Genomic DNA, 10,862 nt, shown 5'->3' on the forward strand with positions numbered 1-10,862 from the left:
ACTGATAATCAGCGATCCAGATTTTTGCTCGTGGTGCTATGAGGAGGCAGAGGGAGACTGGAGGAGGAAGCAGCAAATGGAAAAGGATCGAAAGGTAATGAAAAAGGTCAATTGTATGTTGTAGTTACTGGTTATGGGGGAAGAATGGGGGTGAAAAGACCAAGTGGTACAAATAGATTTGGAGCATTTGCTTTCCATCAATTTGGAGAATGGCTTTGTGGATTGAGGAAGAACATGAGCAAACTTCATCAAGGTGCACCAAGGTCAGCTTGGTTTACCTGCATTTGACCAATGTGGGAAATGATACTAAAGGGAACATTTAGGTGGGGTTACATTTATTCAGAGACAGAAGAAATAACAGTTTCAAGGTCAGCAATGAAAGAGAAAGGTTGCATCTCACAATTTGAATTGAGTGCATTTTTAGAACTTATTTTACCTAATTCTGTATTTAAAACCCATTTTACCTTGCTCAATGAATGCTTAGGCAAGGGAGGCACAAGAAATTATACTATATATTTATTTTCAGCTACTAGGCATGGTTAACTACCCTTCTGGTATCTAAAATTTTGAGAGTGTCTGCATTTTCAAGTACGTTGTTGAAGTCACAAAGCCTAGAAACTTCTTCTCTAATTATGAAGTGAAAGATTCTTGGGGAAACAAAACACTGCATTTAATACCTTGAATATAATGCCTTCAAGTCAATCTTGACTCCTGATGACTACATGAACAAGAACATGCAGTTTTCTTGGCAACGTTTTTTTGGATATCTTGGTTCCCGTGAAATCACCAGTGAACGTGTCTGCTTGTATTGGTAGCTGAAAACTAAAACCCAGGTTTTCGTTTGGTGCAGGCTGAAAAACTGCCAGAATTGAATTACTACAGCAGGAAAAAAAACCCCCAAGAGCAAAATCCATTTTTACTGAAGACAAGAGAAGTATATAGAATGTTTAGCTTAGGTTATACTTCCGAACCCTCAGCTTCTCTGCTCCCACTTGTATAACACCCAGTATTGAAAGGGAGTTCATGGCTCATTTCACTAAATAGTTACACCAGTGTGATTTAATTGAAGGGCAGGCTCTTGCAAGCAAAATTTGGCAAACCAAATACAGCACCTGGATGAAATTTGGGCCTGGAGGAAAAATGAGAATGGTACAGCAGAAGGGTGCGTTGAGAGAAACATACACAGAGGCTGATGGGAAGCTCTGTTGGTTCACACCTGAGCTATTTTCTCATAATAGGGTTAGATTTTTAAGCTGAAATTTACTGGATTAAAGTTATCTCATGACCTCTATCACAACTGAATCCAATTCTGTGACTCCCATCACTGCACCACCGTGATGTTTTTATTTCTCGCATCTTGATTTGTTTACTCATGCATACTTTTGCGTGATGTTTATGTAAAAGTTTGCATGGTTAACCCATAGTGTCTGATACATGTTACTGATGTTCTACTAAAGGTAGAGCTCCTTCAACCTGATCTTGACTCCTGGTGAGTTGGGAACACATGTTGGGTTTTTCCTGTATCAATAGGGAAGTGATTTGCCATTGCTTTCCTAAGTGTGTGTGTGTGCGTGCATGCTTGTTTTAAATTTCCCAGTCTAGTCTGCAGCCTGGGTTCTTCCTGGAAAAATCCCTTCCCAGTTCTAATTGGGCTGGACCCTGCTTACCGGCCAAGCTCAGATAAGGTTGGCCAAGTGCTGTCCTTTACTGAGATGGTTTTGCAAAACACTGTACTGTTGCATAATTAAACTGCAAACAATGAAATATCAAAGTACTTGCTTACAAGTCAAGGCAGGTTACTTCGATAAACTTCTAAATTAGAATAAACATTTGTACAAGAGACTAATTTATGCCAGGATGTCACGCGAATTCCTCCCGAGTCCCGCAGTTGTCAGTCGCTGCTATGCCTACAAAATAAAAGCCTTGCTTGCTTTGATGTCACGGGGCAGGCACGATGGGTATATTTTGCTTATGTAAAGATTCATCCAGTGATTCCAGGCACGTTCAACGATGGAGTCCATTTTACGTTTGCTGGAAAAATCGGCACCTGCTGCTTATGCATCGTCGGCTCTAAGCCAAATTGCGGAGGAGGCGTAGGTTTGGCTTAAACTGGTGGCCCTTTGCTTCTCTGAGCTCGAACTTCCATCTAAGAGCTGCAGGACTTCGTAACTCCATTCTTTTTTTTCTTTTTTGGGGGGGGGCAACGGAAGAGGCTCCTACCTGGCTTGAGCAGCGCCCGGGAAGCGGGGCCTTAGCACACGTGCCCAGGCAGACACGCGCACCAGTAGCCCGGGGGCAGGGCTGCGTGCCGGCTTGCAAAATCCTACACGCACTTCCCACCCTTCCGCTTTGACGTGCGAGGCGGCGGTGGGGTTCTCGGGCGTGAAGATGGCAGCGCTGGCGGAGCCTCTGGGGCTGGAGCGAGGTAAGGCTGGGAAGAAGGATGGAGGAAGGTTGCCGCGGAACGGAGGTTCGCGGCGAATATGCCTTGTGGCCCGGAGAGAGGCGCCAGGGAAGCTTTTGGAGCGGAGCGGGGGGGGGGGGGAGGATGCGGGCACGGTTGGAATCAGCAGCCCCCGCGCCGCATCTGGAGACTTCTGGGGTATCTGGAGGGAGGGGTGGTGACATAAGAGTCGACGCGCGGTTCGACGGCAGAAGATCAGGGATGGGAAGGCGCGGGTGTGCGTTGCTTCCTGCTAGAACATGGAGGTTGTGGCTGCTGGGTTCCCTTTCTGGCCACGGCTCCCGTCGAGAAGAGCTGAACGGTTCCCGGGAAAACAGGGCAGATGCTGGTCGTCCGGCCGGGGTTTTTCCTGCTCTCCCCCTTTCTTAGGTAGCGAGAAGCAGGTCTCTGGAACGGCGAAACCGGAGGCCGCGGGCGGGTTACGCTCTTCCTCCACTCGCCTTGCGGCCGGTCCCAAATGCCCTCTGGGACGCGCGGTCCCCTGTTCCCTTTTTTGTAGATGTGGCTCGGGCGGTCGAATTGCTGGAGCGGCTGCAGCGCAGTGGGGAGGTGCCCCCCCAGAAATTGCAAGCCCTTCAGAGGGTGCTACAGAGCAAATTCTGCTGTGCCATACGGGAGGTGAGACTGAGAAGTTTGTCCCATTTAAGCTGCCCTTCCTTTCTTCACCTCTCTTCCACATCTCTGTTTGTTTTTAACCATTTTTTCCCAGTTCAGGGGTGAACTCCTATAGAAAAATATTTGGGGGGCTAGGGGCAGGAGGTAAAGATTATAGTTAGAGTGATGGTCCTGCAGAATGCATTTAGTACAAGCATTGACTGGGTTTCCACCCTGTGCTTAGGCTGGGCCAAAAGATGGTTGGGAAATCTTTGGTTCAGTATTTTGTGGGAACCTAGCCATCGCCTTATCGCACATGAACTGGGCCCATGTTAAGGGCAGAATGTATCTGATTTGTCTGGGTGTAGACTGCTACATTACAAAACACATAGCAGTTGTGCTGAGGGTCCTCCCCTCATTTCCCAGCACCCCAGTCACAATTCTTCATCACCTCCCAACATGTAATTTCTGGTAATTGCATAGTTTGCGTAATTCATGTCATGGTAGGATTCTTCTTTCAGTCCACCCCCCTACCACAATTTCAGCCTTTTTTCCTCTGCTGTTCTGCATCGGATCCTCTCCTGGGATTTTAGTTAACCTCTTCCGTTTCTCTTCTGTTAGTTATTTCTGATTTTCTGATTTCTTTTGTCTCCCCTGTTTCCTTTTATTATCTGTAGCACCTATCTGGATCTTGAATTCTGCATAGTTTTGCCATGCTAAAAATCCCCCTGTCATCTCTTGTATCTCTGGACAGGTTTACGAGCAGCTGTATGACACTCTGGATATCTCGGGAAGTCCTGAAATTCGGGCACATGCCACTGCTAAGGTAATACAACAAGCCTGTTATTGTGCTACCACGTAGGGCTGGATCTGTGCCTTGCCCGCTGTGAATCCAGGAAAAAACATAGCTGCTTTAAGTTGTTGCTGACAGGTGCCATGTCACATTTCCAGATCACATTTTCTCCTTCAAATCTGCATCTCCTCACACCCTATTACTTTTGATTTGCATTCTCTTGTTCTCCAGAATGACAGGCAACCCAATGCTCTCCAGACACCTTGCACTACATATTGTGACCAGAACGGGATGCTGTCAGAGGTTATAGGAGTTATAATCCAAAACTCTGAAGAAGCACCGCTAGTCATGGCCTGCAGTGCCTTAAGATCCTCTACAGCAGTGTTTCTCAACCTCAGCAAGTTTAAGATGTGTGGACTTCAACTCCCAGAATTCCCTAGCTAGCATGCTGGCTGGGGAATTCTGGGAGTTGAAGTCCACACATCTTAAGATGGCTGAGGTTGAGAACCACTGCTCTGCAGAGATCCATCCATTGGCCTCCTTTTAAGGTTTCAGTATCTACCAGGGTTGTGTAATGACTTGGATTCGAAAGCAGAAAAGTGTTTTGGGACATGGGGGGCAGTCACGTAGCATCTGTCTGCCCTCCGCAGCTGCAGCACATCCTGAGAAAAGGGGTGTTTGGTTTCAGACAGGTGTTACCTGCCTACCCCTGCATGCTCCAAAGCACCCTTTTGTCTTTAAATCTGAAGTGCTGCACAGGCCCAATGTCTACAAAGAGGATAGTTTTGGGGGTGGGGGTGATGCCATGGCTTTGCAGCTCCTTCCAAACGGAAGTACGCCTGGCATTAATATCTGTGTGTAAGATACCTGCTTATGACTTAATTTTTATAGCATTTGGAATGCAAACAATGCTTGTGCCTGCTTTGTATTATTACTGTTGTTATTATATCTGCCTCTTGGCTTTCTAGTCACTACTTCATTATGTTCAGCATAATTAATATTTATTCACATCTTGGTCAAATGTTTGGGGATTCATTGGGATGAAAGGTGGCTTAGGAATTTTTGAAACATGATTTTAAAAATCGGGGGAATCTGTGGTCCACAAAACAGAATGATGTTTTCAAAAGAGTATCATGGAAGCTAAGATCATTGGTAGTACCTCATCCTGCTGAGTATATATATATTCTGGGGAATAAAGGGCAAAAACTTTTCAGTGTGGTATTAACTAAAGAAGGAACAGAAGTATACCTATTGTGAGAAACAGAGTCTCACATTCCTTAAAACTTATCTTCAGAAAGGGACAGGGATATAGAGTATCCCCTTTATAGTCATTCATTTATAGCTCCCCCGCTTTTCTGCCAAAAACATTCCCAGAAGGGGTTACATAATATCAATAAAAATAATTCTAAACTAAGTCTGTATCTGCAAGTTTCCAAACTAAGGGATGTGACTGGGGGATGACTGCAGGATGAGAAAGAAAAGTTCTTAAATCGTCAAATTGATACGTGATGATACAGTATATTGTCTTAATTTAATGTTACCAGTAGATGAATAGAGGAATGTTTTGCCTTTTTCCGAACATTTTGTAAACTGTTACCTAATGCTTATAAATTACTCTCTATTTCTTTTTTCTTCTCCTTCCCCTCCTTCCCCTGCTTTCTGGTTCTTTTTAAAAATAATATAAAATAAAATAAAACAGATATGGTGGCAGCAGCCATGCAATCAAAGCCTCACTGCTTTTTTAGGTGTGTTGCACTTGTGACACACCTTGAAAAAGACACAGAGCTTTGATTCCGTGATTGCAGTTGCCATCCTGATTCCTCCCCTCCCCATGCGCCTATGTAACACAGAGGGGACAGGGAGATGGAGGTAAAACCGGCATATGTAAAACATTAACAAATGCATCCAATTTGGATTAAGTACAAAAGGGGCTATTTGGCATTATAGAGCTAAAGGAAACCATATTTCAGTATAGACTAGTGATGGCAAACCTGTGACACACGTGCCAAAGGTGACATGCCACAACATTTTGGGTGACACGCCAACGTTCACCAATACCCGACAGCTATTCTCCTTGTTTGAGTTACCAAAGAAACTGAATTTGTTTTACTCATATTTCATTTTTGTAATTATTTGACATTTCTTTGTATAATATACATAGCACCACACATGATTGGACTGCATTTTTTTAAAATAAATGAATACGTAAAGAATTGTTTCTCTTTTGTTCGGGGGTGTGTGTGTATGACATGCCAGCAGAATCAAGTTAGGAATTTTCTGAATTTTTGACACGTTGAGCTCAAAAGGCTCGCCATTGCTGATAGAGACTGAAATGAATAGGGTTGGGTAGGATAGCCTAAAACAGGAGTGGGCACATTTTAGATTTATAGCCTTACAATATTTTTCATTAGAAGCTCACTAATAGTCATACTACACACCAGAGCTATGTGCCAGATTGTGATACCAGGCAAAAAAGTAACTTCTGAACACAGTTTCCACCCGGAGATTTGTTTGCAGCATCAGAACTAGAGTTTGTACCTCTTGAACCTTGTACCGTTCGGTATGTTGACTTGGAGTCTCCTGCTCTTTCCTTCGTGTCTGCAGGCAACAGTGGCGGCCTTTGCAGCCAGTGAGGGCCACGCGCACCCCCGGGTGGTGGAGCTGCCGAAGACAGATGAGGGCCTGGGCTTTAACATCATGGGGGGCAAGGAGCAGAACTCCCCCATCTATATTTCCCGCATCATCCCAGGGGGTGTTGCTGATCGCCATGGTGGGCTGAAGCGTGGAGATCAACTGCTGTCTGTCAATGGTGTGGTGGGTATTGGGTGAGGGGAGACACAGGACCTTCTGTGTCTGCATGGTAGAGATGTTGAGGTGTGCGTGGTATGGTGGGACTTGACTGTCCACTTCCTGATTCCAGGGTATGGTAAACCCCAAGTGTGTTAGGCAGACAAAGTGTCTTTCAGCAAATAGAGGGGTGTGTGCTTTCTGCTGGTCTTACCTAGTAGAAGGCAGTATCAGGTAATCTGGGAATGGGGAAATTTTAATTTCCTACCATTCTACCAGAATTGCTTCAGGCCACTGTGGAAAATGATAAGCTACCATTTTAATTTCCCATCATGCCTTGGCATAATGCTTCATTGGGGAAATTAAAAAGGCAGCTCCCCCAGGTCCAGCCTCTCTTCACACTTAGAGTGCTGGAAAAAATAATTAAATGTGGGCTCAGGATAGGTGTGGTGAGATTTGCCGAGGTTTTGTAGTACTGACAACTGCTCCAAGATGTCCCATGCTTACGCTAAGCTTGGGATTTAATAGGTAGAGACCAGTTAACAATTTGAGAGCATCTGAATGAGCAGAACCTCTATACGGGATAAATAGCTTTTAAAAGGTATGATATTTTTAAAGCAATTATTAAGAATATGAGTGGGTTTATGCATAGGAAAAATAATTTATGATGTGAGATGGTGATAAAATCCACATGTAGATTATGAAAGGCATCAGTCTGTATTACAGGACATGTGGTAACTGAGATGTCCTGCCTTTCCTAATCTGCATTCTCCCCAAACTGGTAGAATTCTTGGAAATACATCTAGAGGGCACCAATTTGTAGAAGAAGCTATATGTTAACTGAAGCCAAAACAAAACGATACACGCCCTAATAGAAGGCATTGATGGGAATGGGGGTCCAAAATCCTGTTTTCGTGAGGAGGGAAACTAAGGTGTAGCAGAACCTTCCCCCACAAATCCCAGCTCAGTGATGACTGACTGTGCTCATTGGCAAAGAAGTATTGGCTGAATATGGAAGAAGGTGGAATGGAGTACCTTCTTAGAGGTATTACTGGCTGAACATCTGAACTCCCTCCTCTCTCCCTAGCATTTTTTCTGAAATGCAATTTCCCCTTGCATAAATTTATAATTTAAGGTAGACCAGGTGGCAGTTCCTCACTGACCCTATCAGTGATGGGATAGGTTGGGGTGAAGAGTTGTCTTTTTGTGTTGGGACGATTGTAAGAGGAGCACGGGACTTTTTTTCCCCCTGATGACCCTGCCTTTTTGTCTTCCCTCTTGCAGAGTGTGGAGGGTGAGCAACATGAACGGGCAGTGGAGCTTCTGAAAGCAGCACAAGGCACAGTGAAACTGGTTGTGCGCTACACACCCAAAGTACTTGAGGAGATGGAGGCGCGCTTTGAGAAGATGAGGACAGCGCGACGCCGGCAGCAACACAACAGTTACTCGTAAGAATGGACTGTGAAATGGGTATTGAGAATCTCAGGTACCCAGCAGGTTGCCAGCATCTGCTTCAGAGGCAAGAGAAAGAATTGGTGGCTTCAAGGAATTTCTTCCCTAACCCCCACATCCTTGAACATACCAGGTGCTGCTTCTACCTTAGAGGATTCTGATGTCTTTTAAGGCAGAAACATTGTGGAGGGGTTGGTCTGTTTTGTGAGTATTTATAGAGCCAAGTGTTCAAAAGAGAAGGACGTTTTTAATGCACCTTTTGGTCCATCAGTCCAGGAAGACCGTTTTAAGTTTACTGGGAAATCTAAGAAAAAAGCATATTCTTTTCAGAGGTTCCTTTCGATAATAGAGTTGGCTGTTTGGGAGCTCATTTCCTCTATCCAGTTAATTGGATTGGAGCCCTGACTCAGATCAGGATTGTAATAGAGGATGGAGAAGAGGCGTATAAGCCCCAAGCCAGGGTCTGAATTTAACTCATCCCTTCTTCCACATACCTGTGATTTTCTTCTTAAAACAAGCGTTTCATACTATTGCCAGCTGTGTTGATGGTGTGTCCAGTTTGGCTCTCATTGGAATCATCAACCAAACATCCAATTTGGGACAAAAGTAAACTCTTTGCAATCCAAATGCTGTAATCACTTAAACCAGTGTTTCTCAATCGCTGGAACTTGAAGATGTGTGGACTTCAACTCCCAGAATTCCCCAGCTAGCATGCTGGGTAGGGAATTCTGGGAGTTGAAGTCCACAAATCTTCAAGTTGTTAAGATTGAGAAATACTGACCTAAACAGATCAAGTTCCAGCATCAAACCTGAAGTGCAGGTTTTCAGATGTTCTGACTGTTAGATATCCTTGTGGAAATCTAAACTTTTATTCATTCTTGAGAATTTTGGCTCTGAATTTCAACTAATTCTGTCTATCTACTTAGGGACTTCTGAAACCAGTCCCTGATGCCTCCCAGATAATATCTTGTCATTGCTGCAGAACTGGAGGGGCTGGAGTAGTTATACGGAACACCACATCTTTACGTCCATCAAGTTTATACACTCTGAAAACAGGGAACACTTAATATTGGGTCTTGCTTGTGTCTACAAAGAATGCATGCCATATTGCTGTCACAGTTGGTTTTTTCTCTTTCATTTCCACAGATCCTTGGAGTCACGAGGATAAATTTGCACAACAGTTGATTGGGCAGCTGACGACCCTGATCCACCCTCCTTACCCTTTGGAATGGTTTTATCTGTATAGCGGAGACATATTTATCTAGTTCCCTCCCCTTTGTTGGGAGGTGGGCTTCAGTGTACAGTATTTATTCTTCACATTCCTCTTATTTAAAAAGATGTTTGGTGTAAACAATGGTATGTATTTGTGCAAGCCCCTATCCTTTGTGAAGCTGGAGACAATAGTTACAGAACTACCAAGAGAATCATCCTGGCCTCTGATGTACAGAGCTATGAAAGAGAAAGATATTCTTCCATGAGATAACCTGAGAGGTCTTTTCACCATTGTAGGTGAAGAACCTCCATTTATCCAATCTCTTCCCCATCTCCAGACACCATTGCTGCACTTTTGGTGTAGGAACAGTTTATTATGTTAAATAAGCAGCCCTAGTGAGATGTAATTCTAGATAAAGCATTAGACATGGTCTGGATTCATAAGTTTGTAAGTGTCCGTATTGTTCTTTCAGTCTCACCTCCATGACAGGGTTGTGAGGAGAAAATAGCAAACGTATATTTGTTACGCTGAGTTTCTTGGGAAAGGGTGGGATAACAATATAACTACTAATGCTAATAATAATAGTAGCAGCAACATTGGAGGGAGAAGATTATCCAAGGTCTCTAAGGTGACGTTGTTAATACAAACAAGTTCCTTTAGCCAGTCCACATTAGAACATGATACACATTTACAACAAACAAATGTGGGTATGGGAAACACCAGTTTCACCTCACTTAGTTGTCCCTCAGCCTCATTTCCTGGTCTGTAAAATGAGAAAGCAACTGCTCAGTGCCTAAAAGAGTTGCAGTGGAAGTCCATGAAGGAAGAAATTGCAGAGTACTTCTGCAATCCAAAATGCTATAGAAATACGCATAAATGAAGGGTGTTCCCATTATGGTACGAAAGAACAAAGACGCTCCCACTCCCCCAGTGAGATTAGGATGGAATCTGCACTCCATTTCTCTTGTCAGCTGTTTAAAGCAGTGCTTCTCAACCTCGGCAACTTGAAGATGTGTGGACTTCAACTCCCAGAATTCCCCAGCCAGCATTTTATTCTAATCTGATTTTTATTCAGAGGCAATTCCTTGGGGACCACAAGGAGGATGTAAGTGGTGACCTCTTATTTTTGATCCCTTTGTGCCACCCCACTTTTCACTGCCTTTGCACCCTAGTTCATTGCTCTCCCTTTTGCCCCCTCCTCTTCTTTCCACCTGCCCAATTGGCTGCCAAGGGAAGGGAATGTTCTTCTCCCCAGAGGCCCAACAAAGGGCTTACAGAGAGCTTTTGCTATCAGGCTGAGGTCCAGAGGTTTTCTGCCTTCCTTTTCATGGCAGAGCAGCAAAGCATGGGGCAAGGGGGATAAGAGAAATTGTGATTTTTATCTGTCTACCAGTAGGGGGGGATCTTACCACATGATAGAACATCTGGTCTTAGGTGGTGCGCTGAAAACAAATTAAAAACCGCCCTGCTAGTAGTCATATTCAGCAAACTCGACTACATTCTACAGCACCCATAACCCAGTTCCTGAATTAGCCCACTGTCTCTGCTTCCACTATTGA

The 10,862-nt window shown here is 44.2% G+C and overlaps 1 protein-coding gene across 1 annotated transcript; it reads left to right on the top strand.

Annotated features, from left to right (window-relative positions):
• The first annotated feature begins 26 nt into the window (after positions 1-26).
• Positions 27-9,757, top strand: LIN7B (lin-7 cell polarity scaffold B). Its single transcript, XM_007429769.4, has 6 exons — positions 27-2,425; positions 2,964-3,082; positions 3,813-3,884; positions 6,456-6,665; positions 7,923-8,086; positions 9,237-9,757. The coding sequence occupies exons 1-6, from the start codon at positions 2,389-2,391 to the stop codon at positions 9,256-9,258; spliced, it is 624 nt and encodes a 207-aa protein (XP_007429831.1). The 5' UTR covers positions 27-2,388; the 3' UTR covers positions 9,259-9,757.
• Positions 9,758-10,862: the final 1,105 nt, after the last annotated feature.

Source organism: Python bivittatus, unplaced genomic scaffold (assembly GCF_059951505.1).
Source record: "Python bivittatus isolate LINGU-HERP-01145 unplaced genomic scaffold, Pbiv_v1 ctg000410_np1212, whole genome shotgun sequence".
In the NCBI taxonomy this organism is placed as follows: Eukaryota; Metazoa; Chordata; class Lepidosauria; order Squamata; family Pythonidae; genus Python; species Python bivittatus.

Bases quoted from the DNA above. Each gene is read 5' to 3' on its own strand.
- LIN7B (XM_007429769.4), top strand. From the start codon at position 2,389: ATGGCAGCGCTGGCGGAGCCTCTGGGGCTGGAGCGAG. The intron at 3,083-3,812 runs GTGAGACTGAGA...ATCTCTGGACAG, and splicing joins TCTGCTGTGCCATACGGGAG to GTTTACGAGCAGCTGTATGA. The intron at 6,666-7,922 runs GTGGGTATTGGG...TCCCTCTTGCAG, and splicing joins TGCTGTCTGTCAATGGTGTG to AGTGTGGAGGGTGAGCAACA.